At 32.9% G+C, this 17,229-nt stretch overlaps 1 protein-coding gene across 7 annotated transcripts in view; it reads right to left on the bottom strand.

Annotated features, from left to right (window-relative positions):
• Positions 1–17,229, bottom strand: part of NAALADL2 (N-acetylated alpha-linked acidic dipeptidase like 2) — a 1,407,963-nt gene that overhangs the window by 225,325 nt on the left and 1,165,409 nt on the right. For all 7 annotated transcript variants that reach the window (XM_074298220.1, XM_074298221.1, XM_074298223.1 and 4 more), the window contains one exon: positions 11,670–11,816. In XM_074298220.1, the coding sequence (XP_074154321.1) occupies positions 11,670–11,816 (147 nt within the window). The remainder of the gene's footprint in view (positions 1–11,669; positions 11,817–17,229) is intronic.

Genomic DNA, 17,229 nt, shown 5'->3' with positions numbered 1-17,229 from the left:
AATAAGAAAATTAAATCAAGTAACATGGATGTCAAATTGCAAAGGATAAGACGACAAAAAGACTTATTGCATTTGAGAACCAGAGGACAAATTATTAAGGCTGGAAGGGGGCTCAGAGGCTATAAAAGTCAACCTTATAATTTTACAGATAAGAAAACTTGGTCTTACCAAAGTCACAGCTAATTAATACTATAGCTAGAACTAGAACCCAGACCCCAGTTTCTACTCCTGTACTCAATTTCCATTATATCTTGAGAAAAAGACTCAGATCTTTCTTAGTGACTTTTAATGCATATATTTATTTAAAACAAATACAAAATAGAAAAAGGGAAGGAAAATACAAGAAAAATATTGTCATGTGCCTAGCAAAGCATAAGGGAGGATTCAAAATATGTAATAATAAATTTCCATTTCAAAATAGTATATATTATAATAAAACACATGTACTGAAATCTTTCCATCTTTTCTTTGCTTCCTTATAGGTTTTCTTTCATTTTCTGCTATATATTTTTTACCTGATTCCTTTTCCCCCCTTTCCTCCCCTCTACCTCCTCCAAAGAGGTTACACTTAAGGATGGCTATATTTATGTATGTATACATGCATATGTATGCCTGTATATCCATATATATTTACATATATATAAATATATATGACTATGTGTATATGTATATTTGATGTACATGTATACTGTACATATGTATTGATATTTATAGATATATCTACATATATCAAATATATATATACACAGACACACAGACATATACACATTTAAAACAATATTAATATGGATGAGCTATAATGTAGGACGATTTTTAAAAATATTTCCCCATATTTGCTTAAAAAGTAATAACTATTTTATAATTTTTCCTAATATACTCTTTGCTTCTCAAAAAAAAAAGATATGTTTAAACAACATTCAGTAAGAAGATGTCATTTCCAGTAAAATTTTTCTTCCATATGCATAGAACTATTTGGAAGGTAGCAAGACACATATATGATTCTAAATGTCATTCCTTTTCCAAGATGTGATTTGATTATTTTATCAAATTTCTAAGAAACTGACATCCAACTTTAACTATATGTGGGTGTGTTTCTAGATGGATAAGATAAATAGACAAATTTAAGTCAAAACATCCATTAAACAATATTAATTTAAGGCACAAAAGTTTGAGTAATAAAATAATTGGCCATTACAATTTGGGTAGAGTGAGGCTGATAAAACACAAGGCTAAGATAACATATATTAGAAAATATAGTAGAAATATTTTATGGGATATGGATCAGGAGATATGGATTCAAATCTAAGTCCCAATACTGAATAGCTTGTGTGATCATCAGCAGGTCACAACCTATCTTTTAGATTCCTTATCTGTGAAATGAAGTTTCATTTTGCTGAACACATTGTCACACTCGAAGGGATTCTTTTGAAAAACCAGTTGTATAAAACTTTAAAATGTCATAGAGATATGGATTATTTTTAGTAAGTATTTTTATGCAGTATCTCAGGATAGTATATATCAATAAGTGAACAACTAAATTAAATACCCTGGGACATCATACAATCTGTATCTAGGACAATATAAACTTTTTTTATACTGGGAACTTTCTTGGTTCCTATTTAAGGGTGATAAATACTGAAAACTCAATAGACCTCATTAAAAGATGTTTCATAAATAATATGGTTCCAGCATAACTCACTCCCAAGGATTCTGATGACAGAGAGACTATATATATGCTACATATGGATAGAACTGAGATTATACATTCCATAATAAAGATTTTGATATTAAAAATTGTAGACAAAGATTTTAGACATAGGGTTCTTTAGTTTTTGTGATCCCTCACAAGTAGCAATCAATTTAGAAGGTAAAGTCTTTTGAAGCTTTGATCTGAATCTTAGATTTTCTTTTGTTTTCCTTCCCTTTCACACCTCCCCCACCCACTGAGGTGAGCAATATAATATAAATTATACATGTTAAGCATGCAAAACATACTTCTACACTTGCAAAATCACTAAAAAAGCAAGAAAATTTAATGAGAAAATTATACTTCATTTTGCTCTTAGAGTTCATCAGTTCTTTCTCTGGAAGTGAAGAACATTTTTTCATCATGAATTCTTTGGAATTATCTTGGATCATTTTGTTGATCAAAGTAGCTAAGTCTTTCACAGTTGATAATCATTACAATAGTGCTGTTACTGTATACAATGATCACTTGGTTCTGCTCACCTCACTTTGCATCAGTTCACATAATTCTATGTTTTTTAAACTATTCTTATAAGGTATTAGTACTCTGTCACAATCATATACCACCACTTGTTTAGTATTCCCTATTTGGTAAGTGTCTCTTCAATTTCCAATTCTTTGCCACTAGGAAAAGAATTTCTTAAATATTTTTATACCACATAGGTCCTTTTTCTTTTTCTTTTTGATACAGGGCTAGTCGTTATATTGGTAGGTCAAAAGGTATCTTATAATCTTTTGGACCCAGTTTCAAATTGTTCTCCAGAATGGTTGGAACAATTTATTAATGTATCTATTTCACCTCATTTCTTCAGCATTTATCATTTCTAAGAGATAAGACTGGTACAGCAGACTTGTATGAATATGTTTTTCTCTAATCAATATTTAGAACATGTTTTCATATGACTATAGAAAGCTCTGATTTCTTTACCCACCAACTGAGATTCATTTTGACCATTTATGAATTGGGGAACGACTCATATTCTTATAAATTTTAATCACTTCTCTATATATCTGAGAAATAAAGCCTTTCTCAAAAAAACTTGCTGTAAAATTCTTTTGATATTACTTAATTAGCTAGCTATGATACCTTTGACCAAAATGTAGTTTCCTTAATTACCATTTAAATTAGTTGTTTTTTTCCTTCTGTTTGTCCTTTTCTCTCTCTTTTTATCACTTGAGTTGGTTTTGCTTCTGAGAACTTCCCCCCTTAATCTGTCCTCCTTTTTATCATCTTTCCTCACCTTCCCTTCCTATTTCCTGTTGGTAAGAGAGAGTTCTATGTTCAGCTCATGTGTGTGTGTGTGTGTGTGTGTGTGTGTGTGTGTGTGTGTATGTATGTTTGTTGTTGCCTCTTTGAATCAGTTGTGATGAGATTGAGATTTAAACATTGCCTGCCACTACCCTTCATTACTTGAAATGTCTTTCTTTAAAAATTTTTCCATTCTTTTTTCTCTTTTGCCCCTTTTCCTAATGCATCCTTTTTTCTCACCCCTTCTTTTATTTTAGAAATCATCCAAACATAATCAACTCACATTTATGCCCTCTGTCTACTTCTTCTGGCTGCCTTAATAATGTAACATTTTTAAGAGGTACATGTATCATTTTCTCCAATAGAAATGTAAATAATTTAACTTTATTGAGTTCCTTATAATTTTTCCTTCATGTTTATACCTTTTTATATGTCTCGTGAGTCTTGTTTGAACATCAGATTTTCTATTCAGTTCTGGTCTTTTCATCAAGATGTTTGAAAGTCTTCTATTTCATAAAATATCTTCATCAGTTCTCATCTTTATTCAGGAAGGGTCCCTAGTACCTTGCAGCCACAAGTGCTAATGCTTTTCTTGGCCCTGAAACTGTTTCCTTGTGATTGACCACACGTTCCTCTTTGCCCAGAAATGCATATGAGCAACAGAGTTGCCAATCGGTGCCAGTTGTACACAGTGCCAGCAAAGTGCCTATCCTTCATATAATGCTCTTGTGGCAACCACTGTTGAACAAGTTAACAAAAGAAGCTCCTGAGGACACTAAAATATCCTTTCTCATCTTTCCTCCTATTGACACATTTTCATTTGTGAGAGTTAAGGAGCTTCTCATGTGACAGAACTAAGAGTTAGTTTTAACCCCAGTAGGGTTATTGGTAGCTTACAGGTCATGCCATGCATCGAGCAAGGCACAGCATATAAGATCAATGGAGCTTAGGCCATTCCTAGGGAGATAGTTATATATAACTGCTTGTTTCCCTCAGCCAAGAGATTTAAAGTGATCCCTGAGCAGCCTGTACCTAGTGACTTAAAGTAATCACTATTTGGCACCAAGATATTCAAAATGAGATTTAACAAAGAAATGATTCCTAAATTAAGTAAAATTTAGATGTTCGTATACTCAGAAAAATAATATAGACTCAACATATAATCTATGAATTACTTGGGGAGAAAAAAACATTCTTTCTGCATATATAATTTGGCAGGTTTTACTTCACACATCAAACAGTTACCTAGAGGCTAGAATTAAGAGGGAAAACCCCCCACTAAGATATGATATATCACCTTAAGGATTAGTGTTAACACTCGATAATGCAGCTCAAGAAGATGAATATAAAAAAAAAGAAAACTCAATCTCCTTAGTTTTCTGTCATTAAATTCCCAATTCACTTCCATCAAATAAGTAGGGAAAGAATATGGACAAATTGTTTTTAAAATAAGAAATCTCAATTATCTTCAACCATATGGGGAAAATATTTCAAGTCACTAATAAGAGAAATGCTAATTAAAACAACTTGAAAGTTCCACTTCACACTCATCAAATTGGAAAAGATGGTAAAAATGTAAATAGTCAATACTAGTGAGACTGTGGAAAGACATAAACAATAAGAAACCATTAAAGTTGTGAATTGACAGGAAAGTTTTGAAAAATAACTGGGAATTGTGGATAAAAAAATCACAAAGTTTTAAAACATAAAAGTGCAACATACCCTTTGACCTGGTGATTTCATTATTGGGTCAAAGGAGATTTTCTATAATTACATGTTTATATTAACACTTTTGTGAAAAACTTCCCCTCACTCCCTCATCAAAAAAAAAAAGAAGTAAAGTTAATGCCAATTGATCAGAAAATTGCTGAACAAACTGTACATAAATTAAATATTATTGTGCAATTAAAAATGAAGATAATATTAGTGGTTAAGGGAAAAAAGTAGATTTATATGAACCAACATGGAAAAAAGCAAAATTGGGAAAACAGTATGCATAATGGCAACAATAGCAATAATTTAAATGAACACACTAAAAAAGAGATAAAGATCAAATATACTTGGGTTCCATGGAAAGGATAATGAAGAAAACTTCCTCTTAGTAAGGGGGGGGGTGGAGAGAAAGACTATAAGTGTTGAATGTAGCATATACTGTCAGCTAGGTAAGCTGGGTTTATTTGATTGTTCTTTCTTATAAGAAAAGGTACTGTAAGAAGAAAGCTATGGGAAGAAGGGAAAAAGGAATAATGCATATGTCAAAAAAAATCATGACATAAAAAATGCCATTTTTTAAAAAAATGAGTGAAAATATAAATTTCCAAATCTCTCTAGTATACACTCAATCATAAATCCCCCTCTCTATAATAACTTGAATGCAAAATTATCCTAGTATCATGCAAATATTGCATGTTCCATCTTCATGAAAATCACAAAGAGAAAAAAAAGTAGAAGAAATAAGAATAAGATAAGAAGACTCCAACTCAAAGACTTAGTAGTTGAAAAGATGCTGATGTACTGAGGGATACAGCTTCTCTGACATGTCCTAGATACAGTGAATACTCTGATCTGGAAGAACCACTACATGCAACAGATGTTAAGTGACAGAAGAAATGTACATTGGACCACCAGCCTGTCATAAATATTGCATTCTTAATCAGAGAGCATCTGTTTTTTCATTTCTTTAACAGCCATCTTCTGCATTGTATTTAATCGGAAACAGAATGCTTCTCCTAACAGGTGCAACAGTGTTTACAAATTGAAAACCTTCTTATTTAAATACAGCTCGAAACCAGAGATGTTTCAATTAACAGGGCAATATCTTATGAGGAAGAATCATTTTAACATTTGGCAGATCCATAGATTGCTTTGCATTTGTGAAATTTAATTATTGGAGAATTAGCAGTGCAGATGCCAAGAAAAGCTAAAGATGAGAAGGGATCCAAATTCCCTCTTTTATTCAATTTATTTGTAGCTGGAAAAAAATGGTTGGAAAAAGTTGGTAGCAGATCTGTAGATAATAGAAAATACTGCAGATTGATATTAAATCTCTTGAAATGTTTCAATTTGAATCAAAGTAACTTAGATCTCATAGTTAGGCAATGTAAAAAAAATCAAATCTGGCTCTGTACTGGAAAGCCTTTAACTTACATCAGAGAGCTTACAAATAGAGTAAAGCAGAACCTTAGATATAAGATGGCCCTAGTCATTTCGCATGTAAAAATTATCTATATTTTTTCTTCTTTAGAAACAACCTAGGCTGTATAATATGGAGGTGGGAAGAAAGGAAAGAAACCTTAATTTTCTCATCTTACTTTGACAAATGGTTTTACATAACTAATTCAGACTTCATGGAGCAAGCCATTCAATGTTTTTATAATCATTGATAATTTCCCTTAGAGGTTGAGACTCAAAGCAAAGGTTAAATAGGTTTGCTGACCACACACTGAAATACTAATATTCTTCTTTCGATATGTATGACAAACAAGGCTCTATTAGCTTTCTCTTCCTTCCTGCTTTGCAAGAGACAAATTACCTCTTGAATAGATTCTCTCAAGGGAGCAGTAGAAGTGAGTTCATAGGTTGGACTCAGTGTGTTAGTAAGAGAAAACATGAATTCATATGTAAGGTCTTCTTGTGGAATTCTTGAGAAGTAGCTGACATTTGCAAAGTGTTTTGCATAAATAACATTTTTTGATCTTCATATCCCTCCTAAGAGGTGAGTGCTATAAAAATTATCATCCCTACTTAACAGAGAAAAAATAATCTAAATCCTTGTCTCTTCTTCCCTTTCATATAATCTTAAGAATTGCTACTTAGGAGATCATTACATCTCAGGATGATAGAATAGGAAGAGGCAACACAGGTCAGTTTCCCTATAACTGGAAGATTTAGAAAATATACCAGGCTGAGCATGATTCTGAAATCCAAGGAAAAGCCATAGTGAATCATTTTTTTTTTCAGCCCAAGCTTCCAAGGACTTTCATGAAATGGAGGACTTTTGAGCATTCCTTATGAAGAGAAAAAAGCTAAGTAGAAATTAAAAAAAAAAATAAATCCAAAAGCCAAGCAATATATAAAAAGATAAATAATCAGGCCACATAATGCAGGTGAATCTTAATGTCATCAATGATATAAAAAATAATAACAATTAATTTCATCATTACCCAAGTTTTTAAAGAAAAAAAATGGACAAAAGGAGATCCTACTTAGGATATAAATGTCTTGATACGTACACTCAGAGGATTCAAAATGGTAAAATCAAATTACACACCAATATTCTTAATAAGTATTAATGTAAATTTTAACGTATTAGCAAGGAAGCTTTGGCTACATACTACAATGATTATATGCTAAGACTAGGTTGGATTTACAAAAGGAATGGAAGGATTCATTCAATATGAAGAAAACCTATCAAAATAGAATAACAAAAATCAAAATTATATGAGTAAATCCATAAAAGACTTTTAATCATATTTTTTTTGGTTTCTAAATCATGGAAATAAATAGCTCTTTCTTTAATACAGTATATCTACTTAAAGCCAAAAGTCAGTATTACACATAATGGAACAAACTTTTTTGTTAGATGATATGATAGTTTGTTTACTTAAAGAACTGTAGGCAGTCAACCAAAATTAAGTGAAACAATAACTTCAAGAAAGTTATGTTATAAATAAATTCACATAAATGATTAGCATTTCAGTATATTATTAACAAAATATAAAACCAAGATAAAGAAAGAAAAATTCTATCGAAAAAAGAAAGATCTACAAAGTATAGAAAATGCTTGCAAATCTACTTGGCAAAGTTCATATAAAAAGCAGATGAGTATAATTATATTCTTTATAGAAATAAAGATGAATAACTAGATAAATATTCATTGTTTAAATATAGTCCAAAACAATAAATAGTAGTTACAATAATACTTACAATTAACTCATTTATTGATTTCCAAACCAATGAAGCTATCAAACAACTACTTTAGAAAGCAAAAAAAAAATTCATCTGTAAGGGAAAAAGTTGCTGAATCTCATGGAAAATGATTTTTTGAAATGGTAAAGACTGGGTCTTGCAGTATCAAATCTCAAAGCATTTTACAAAATAGTAATCATCAAAACCTTTTAGCAATGGTTAATTTTTTTTAAAAAAAGTAGTCAATTAGAATAAACTGCCTGGGCACAAAACACATAGAAATGAAGAAGCATGGTTGCCTTATGTTTAATAAACCCAAAGATTATCAACTATTGGGGTAAAAATGAAATGATCATTTTTCTTTTTTTATTGAAGCTTTTTATTTTCAAAACATATACAAGGCTAATTCTTCAACATTGATGCTTGCAAAACCTTGTGCTCTAAAAATGTTAGAAGGGTTGTTGGTAAATAGACTTTTTTTTATTGGAATTGTGTTATTGGAAAGTCTCTGAATTATTCTAGATATTATGGAAAGCAATTTAGAACTGTGATGCAAAAGTTACTGAACTTTTCAGTCCTTTTGACTTAGTGATACCACTATTAGGCTTGTTTACAAACTTTTTGTAGCAATTCTTGTGTGTGTGTGTGTGTATGTGTGTATATGTGTTGGCAAAAATCTGGAAACTAAGGAGAAGCTTATCACTTGAGAAATAAGGCTATAGCAATGTAATGAAGAAGAAATGATGCGGTTTGATTTTAGAGAAGCCTGAGTAAATGTTGCATGAACTGATGCAGAGTGAAATAATTTAAAACAAGAGGATATATATATATATACATATATATATACATACATAGAGAGAGAGAGAGAAATATCTATTTTTTTAAATGCTATGAAAACTGGAAAGCAGTCTAACAGAAATTAGTTGTAAACAAGTGTCTTACACCAAATACCAATATAAGATCCAACTAGTTATATAAATAAATATAAATGCTAATATCATAAATATATATATATATATAATAACAACACTGTAAAAAAGAAAGAAATCTTATTAATGCATTGACCAAACACAATTCCAATGGAGTACTGAAAAAAAAAAAGATGTATATTTCCTGCCATACAAGGAAGAGAATTAGGATCATATTTAAATGGATATTTTGAATGTATTGAAAGTATAAAATTAAAGAAAGATATTTTTAAATTGGGAGATGGTCAGGCAAATTATGATCTATGAATGTAATGAAGTATTATCACATTCTAGGAAGTGCTGGAGATGACTTCAGCCAGACAAATGAAGTAATACGTTTTTGCATGACTATTTGCTACAAGATTTTTTTATTTTTCCTTTTTTTGTAATTTTTTGTAAATTTTTAATTTTGTAATTTTTGTAATTTTTTATTATCAAAATAAAAAACTAAATAAAATTAAAAAGGACATGACTTCTCTCCATTTCCTCTATAATCCAGCCATATTAGACAACTTTCTGTTCCTCTGATATGGTACTTTCCCTACCTTCTGATATGGTTCCTTCTTTCCCTCTCTTTCTTTCTTATCTTTTTCTCTACACACACACACACACACACACACACACACACACACACACACACACACACACACACTATATATATATATATAATATTATATATGTTTCATCACATATTACTAATTACATGTAAATTTTTAACATTAATTTTTAACATATTGAATTCCTGATGCTAAGTAAAGTAAGTAGAACCATTGTACGCAGCAACAAAATTATGTGATGATCAATGTGATGGATGTACCTCTTTTCAACAATAAGGTAATTCAAGGCAATTTCAATAAACTTGTAATGAAAAGAGACATCCACATCCAGAGAGAGGACTGTGGAGATTGAATGTGGATCACAATATAATATTTTCACTATTTGGTTATTGTTCATTTTTTTCTCTTTCTCATTTTTCCCCTTTTGATCTGATTTTTCTTGTGCAGCATGATAAATATGAAAATATGTTTAGAAGAATTGCACACGTGCTTAATCTATATTGGATTACTTGGATTACTCTCCTCCAGGGGAGAGGCCTGTTGGGAAAAGGGCGAAAAAATTGGAACATAAAGTTTGCAAGGGGGAATATTGAAAATTATCTTTGCATGAACTTTGAAAAATAAGCTTTAAAAAAAACGAGTTCTGAATTATCTTCCTTCTTCCCCACCCCTTAAGAAATCATGCAATATTTCAATTATATATATAAATCGTGCAAAGCATATTTCCATATTAGCCATGTTGCGAAATCAAACACACAATAAAAGAAAAAAGAAAAACAAAGCTTTAAAATGTGGTCAAAATGTGGTCAAAAAAAGTGCAACAATGTGGACTCAGAATTCATCAGTTCTCTCACTGAAGGTAGATAAAATTTTTCAACATGAATTTCCTAGATTTGTTTTGCATCTTTCTCAGTCAGCGTAGCCAAGTCTTTCACGGTTGTTCATCATTAAAACATTGCTGTTTACTATGTACAGTGTCCTCCTGGTTCTACTCATCTTTACATGAATTTATGTTTTCCTGGGTTTTTGATTCTTCTTTTCCAATCACTTCCTTTGCATTGAATATTATCCCCTCCTGCAGAAATTTTCTTTCATTTAAGTATATATTTTTGCTTTAAAGGACTAGAAGATAGGAGCAATGAAAATCAGCTAAAAGTAAGGAATCACCACTGATGTACATTGGATCAGAAATGAGACTGAGAGTTATAATACAACAATATTTTATACTGTGTTTTGAGGTTGGCAAAGTCTTTCACATATGTTATATCATTTGACATTCACAACTCTGAAGGAGATGCTATTATTTTTCAGATGAGGAAAATGAGTTCAAAAATAGTTAAGTAGCTTACTAATACTTGAGATAGGATTCAAACTATGGCCATTCTGATTACAAGTCCAGTATTTTATTTACTGGGCCACCTAATAAAGCTGATATAAAATTTAAAAAAAATAATTAAAAGACCATGATCTGCCTTGGAAAAAATGTCATTTGAAGAATGGAGAGATTGTGCAGACTAAGGTAAGCAATTAATTATGGAATGATAAAAAATTCAAAGAACTAATAACTGATGAAAATATATTGCCAAATTTTGAATATCTAAGGAAAAGGAGGCAGAAGAGTATGGCTGTACAAAGTAACTTACCTCCGATTCAGTCTTAAAATCCCTTTTCATCTCCTCCATTCCAACGAAGGCAAAGAGCTAGGGAGCCCATTATACTAGTGAAGGATAAGCTTTCTCACAGCATGCTTTGCTCTAACTTGTAGATTTATTAAGGTACATTACAAATTTCTAAAAAGAATGTGGTTATTGAAAAGAGCTCTCTTTTGAGGTGGTAAACAATTTACCAACTTTGGGTAGCTAATCCACAAGAGTTACATTAATATACAACATGTGAAACATATTTTCCCTGGGGCTCAGCGAGGAGAATCTAGTACACATGTCATCTGTTTCTGTGAATGCTGAAGATTACAATTATGTTTTGATGTTAATCCAACTTCTGCAAATTTCTTGTTGTGATGGGCTCTATGAAAATGTGAGTGACAGGATAAATCTTTTTAAAATTGAATACAATACTGCTGAAAAGAGCTGATGTTTTCAAATACTGTACCCAGACTCTGGATGCCTAGAATAATTCACTAAATGAATGAGCCTCTATGGTAACCTATTTGGTAAGAGGAAAGAAGCAAGGATAAAATTGCATTCTGCATGCTATTTGGAATGTCATGTTCTAAATGTTCACCTCTAATGCTTTGATGTCCTCATAGAAAATCTGCAAACTGGGGGTTCCAAGGTGGTTGATGAAGAAATCTCCATCTCCTTGCATCTGCACAGAACTGAGGTTGGCTGCTGGGCACTTTGTTCTCCAAGAGCAGTTGAAATTCTTTTTCTGAAAATAGAAGTTAGAATTGTTTATGCAACTGATGGTAACAATTCATTCTTTCACTATTCTCTCAAATCATTTTTAACTTTGATGGTTGTTATGGCTCCTACGGTATATTCATTCAATCCACAACTATTTCTTAAGTAGCTATATATTTTATGTAGGCAATATGAAAATAAAGATAAAAGCAAGCTCTTGTCTTCAAGGATTCTATGTGTAACAGGAAAAAATAACTAAATTTTTAAAAGTTCAAAAATAGTATTTTAAAAATATGTTCTCAAGAAAAATAATTTCTAAATTAAAGTAAAAAGTTAGATCTTTGAAATATTTATTTCCAAACTCTTGTTTTTTTATAGTCTGAAATAGAAGCAGGTTGTGTAAATGATAGCAATAAAACAAGAGCGGGATTCAAACCTCACTCTGACATTTTTTAGTTGTAAAACTCAGACAAGTCACAACTTTTCTGAGCCTTAGTTTCCTTACCTATAAAATGACAAGATTAGAGTTTTTATGACACAGAGTTAGAAAAGATCTCATTGACTACTTAGTCCAGCCAATACCTGAATCCCTTCTAGAATATGGCCAATGTGTGCTCATCCAAGCCTTGCTTGAAGACTCATGTAGAAAGAGATTAACTGTTTCAATCCAATACTGTGTATTCTACTTTTAGATTATTATATTTAATAGGAAAATTTTCTTTACCTCATGTATAAATTTGCTTTGTTGCAAATTTCCCCCATTTTTCCTAATTCTACTTTCTCAGGCTAAGCTGAGCTTCTAACTCAACAACTCCAGATGGTGCAAAGTAGGGCTTGGGAAAGTTTGTAGCAGCCTTCCATCAGATTCTCTTTTCATATGCTGATATTTGAAATCATAAGGATTTAAACTACAGATATTATATACTGTAACAATAATATTGTTTTAAGAATGACTTTGAATGAATAAGTTATTTGATGATTATAAATACCCAAATTATCTGTAAAGAATAAATATACTATCTGCATCCAGAGAGAGAAACAATAAATAGATATGTGTATGTCTATATGTGTGTGTGTGTGTGTGTGTATACACACACGTACACACACATATATATTTATTGGTGTCTAAAAATTGTCATCTCTAGGGCAGGCAAGGGGGAGAGAAGAAAGAAAAAAGAAAAAAAATTTACATCATAATTTTGTTGTATATTTGAAAGGAATAGCAAGTTGCATTAAGTAAATGTGCAATTTCATAAATAAGTATCTTTTTATTGTACTGTTATAAAAATGCTCATTTTATTCTATAAATTTAAAATTACATTTACTACTAATAATTAAAAAAAAAAAAAAAGATCAATGGGAAATTATAATGTCTCTGATCTGATTCCTATTGGCTCTGAAATTGGCAGCTAACCCCAACTTCAGCTTCCTGTCCTGAGTTCCATTACAAGCCACACTGAAATCAATTGTGTGTGGTGGTATATAGGATATCAACTGCTGAAGCAGCCAACATTTTCCCTCAAAGGAGAGTGAGATGGAAAATCCTGGCAATGATATCTCTGGGGTTAATTATGTCCAATGTATCTTGGCAGGAGGCCCAAATTTTGAAGAAACTTCTGATGGGAGGGATGAAACATATATGGAAAGAGACTTGTATACCTCCATGTAGCTCAGGGGCTCACTCAGGCCTTCTGTCTCAGTCACAGAAGCAGAGTTGGAAGGTACCCTAGAAGCTACCTAGGTCAAGCCCTTTACTGTACAGGTGAAGAAACTGAGAGGTGAAGTGTTGAAGGGTCTAGATCAAGGTAGGATAGGCAGAATCTGAACCAAAGTTCTGACTCTAGAACCAATGGTCATCCCACTGTACCAGACCTTCTCATGTTCACAGGCGCTTGAATTCTGTCAATTCAGCTCAAGTCAGCAAACCACTAGGAAAGGCCTAGAATCTAAGAGCATGATGAACCTTTGCAAAGGTGCAACTGTCAGGACAATTACTCTTTCCCATGTCAGATCAATTGATCATTAAAGACAAAAACTCAAAAGCAAAAAGATTTGGCAGCTCACAATCTTGCCAATCCATTTGTAATCTGTTGGGAATGTGCCATCCTCTTGTCTTCACATCTCTCATTTATGCTTAAATAACAACTCAAGAGGTAGTATGATATCATAATAATATCAATAAAGCTAGCGCCTATAATGTGCTATATACATATTATCTCACTTGAGCCTCACAACAATCTTAGGAGACTCTTATTCTTATTTTACAAATGAGGAAACTGAGGCATTTTCCTCAGAACTAGTAAGTGTCTGAAGCTGGAATGGAATTTAAGTCTTCTACCGCCTCCCCTAACTGCCTCAATGACCTAGTGGGCAGAACATTGAAGTCAACAAGATCAGAATTCAAATTCTGTTTCAGATATTTAATATCTGAATGGCCTGACATGTCTCTAACATTGAAGAGTTTAAAAGGGGATAATAACAAATGTAGAATCCCCTACTTACACTCCCAGCTTGGGTCCCTGAAGGCTCTAGGGTATGATGAGAGTCTAGGTCGCTATTATTGCTCAGGAATCATCACAGGCATGCTACCCATTAATAACAGACATACTTAGATATTTGCAGAAACATTTGTTACAAATGAAAGAATACAAACCATAGCTATAAAACATATCTTCCTTCCCCTCACCAGAAACCTAGGACACTTTCCCTTCCGATACACACATCTATTCAAAGAGTAGATGGAAGCAAAGACTAGAGTGTGAAGGCAGCGTGCAGGGAAGGAACACATCTGGCCAACACTGGACCACAGGGCCTGGAAAGCCTCCAATAGCTCCCCACCGGGCACATCGTCTCTAAGGGGTGGGTTGCCCAGCTGGGCTCTCAGAAGCTGACTTTTTCACATTCCACCTCTCTACCGCCATGCCCAGTGCTTTCTTGAGTCTGTATCTGGGTTTCTTGAGTACAAAGCTTTCTTTTCTGCTATAGAGACTTGTTCTTTGAAATTTTTACTCTTTGAGATATATCTTTGGCTCTTTCATTGGCCTTCAAAATCTCTCAATCTTACTCTCCCACTGAGGGATTGGGTGTTTCCTTATAAGGCAAGGAAATATGTTATTAGGCATGGAGAAAACACTTCTTCCCTCTCTTACAGGGCTCTAACTCCACGACTGCTCAGCCTTGGCTGACCCTTTTGCTACTTCTAGAAGGCTTGCCTTTTAAAATAGAGGCCTGAGGAGCTTATCTCAGTCAGTAATAAAATATTTCCTACATGTGGCCAGTTGTTTTCATCCAATGACCAAGGCCATACTGTTCTCCCAGATTGCTTAAGAAACTCTTCCACTTTCGTGTGGATTTGTGAAAAACTCTTAAAGAACATTCTTTAAACACTATTAGAGACTGCTAAGGGATCCCTAAATTTGTTTTTGTTTTGTTTTGTTTTGTTTTGTTTTGTTTTGTTTTGTTTTGTTTTTTGCAGTGACCATATTTTCCAGAAACATTAGATTCAGAGTATGCAGGAAACCCTGAATGTACTTGGGTTGACAGAATCTGCTGTTTGTGTCCCAAAAGTCAAGTCAAGTCCACATCAGGCTTGTGCAGTTGAAACCCTTGTAGATAAGGAGACTATCAAATCTTCATGGTCTAAAAGTTCCAAAGGGAAAAACATGTGGTTTGTGCTATTGCCTTGCTTCTCCCCTTTGGCTGAGGTTTAGTACTTTTCTCACTTTAACTGCACCTTTCCCCTCCTTTTCCCAAATTATGTCTTTTTAGGTGGAAATCCTGGTATCTCCTCCATATAAATATGCAAATCGCTGTATGAATTGTGAACTCTTTGTGATTTCCTGTTGACAATATATAAAACACTATGTAAATGTGAACTAACCTGATAAATGCCAGTTATGAATATTATTTCATGATTTCTACCCACTAGGATTTCTCAGCAGTCTCTTTTTACCCAGTATATTTTTACATGGATCAGAACTATATTTTCTGCTCTTTTGAGACCAAAAATTTGTATGGTAGAGTTTCCTCACATTTAAAATAATTAACAGGAACAAAAAGCCATTCAAGGAACACTCTTAAGCAATAAGCATTTATTAAACACCTCTTCCATGCCAGATATTATTCCAGGAGATGGGAATTTGAAGAACAAAAGTTCTGCCATTGAAGAGCAAAGCTTACCAAAAAAGACACACATAGGGACAACACATCTTAGGAAAGATTAATTTTCCTAATAGTGTAGTGGGATACACAAATACCAGGCAGGGGGCAGCTAGGTGGCACAGTGGATAGAGCACCGGTCCTGAAGTCGAAGGACCTGAGTTTAAATCTGCCTCAGACACTTAACACTTCCTAGCTGTGTGGCCCTGAGCAAGTCACTTAACCCCAATTGCCTCAGCCAATATATATACATACATACATATATATACCAGGCAGAATGTCATAGCAGGAGAAAGCTCATTGGATTGCCACTCATAGGATCCAAGTTCACAATAGTGCTCTTTGGCATCAATAATTATTGAATTATGAGTCACTTCCCCTTTCTATGCCTCAGTTTTTCCATTTGTAAACTAAGGGGCTGGAATGATCTTTAAGGTTCCCTTCCAGATCTAATTCCTCTAATTAGCAGAATACAAAGGAAGACAACAATATCTGAAAATTCTAGAGGAGTAATACAGGACAACAGGACAAATTCATTTATTTATTATGTTATTAATTTATCTGAAATATTCCTGATTCCAAGATCACTTTCCATTGAATAATAAAAATAAAGGCTAGAAAGAACCCTTTCTGTTGACCAGAAATCTGAGACATATTGTTTCACAAAAAAATAAAAATAAAAATAAAAATCTATTAAAGGAGTAGACAGAAAAGCAGAATATAGAGGAAATAGGACAGGAAATGCCTTCCTAACTCCCTGATTTCCCGGTTGTTAGAGTTCATCCTGTTCAAATTATTTTGTATGTATTCTATATATATTTTGCCTTGACTTATTTGTATATAAATTTTGCTCTGCTGACTATAAGCACTTTGAGGGCAGGAAATGTTCCATTTTTGTCTTTTTTATCCTCTGGATCTAGCATAGTGTGAGGCATTGAGTTTATACAATATTTGCTGAATGAATGAATGGTGATAGTCTCACCAAAACCATGCAGTTCAAATTTTTAAAGATAGTTGCTATTGGTCATTAAAAAAAGAAGGAAAAGCCTGTAGAAATTGATTTTCTTTGGAAATAATTGAACCTGATCTCTCCTCCCTCCCACCCGTTGCCCAAGGTGATTTCCATTTGAGAAACTAGCAGTCAAATCTTAGCAACAAAGTACCTACAAATCCAAACTGGAAGCATAAGAAGCCATAAATAAGGCAGAATTTTGCCACAGAGTAGTTTTCAAAAATGTTAAGCACCTTGGAAACAGGAAACAAATAATTTATTTCTATAGCAT

Source organism: Sminthopsis crassicaudata, chromosome 3, assembly GCF_048593235.1.
Source record: "Sminthopsis crassicaudata isolate SCR6 chromosome 3, ASM4859323v1, whole genome shotgun sequence".
In the NCBI taxonomy this organism is placed as follows: Eukaryota; Metazoa; Chordata; class Mammalia; order Dasyuromorphia; family Dasyuridae; genus Sminthopsis; species Sminthopsis crassicaudata.
This window is presented reverse-complemented; position numbering and strand designations above follow the sequence as displayed.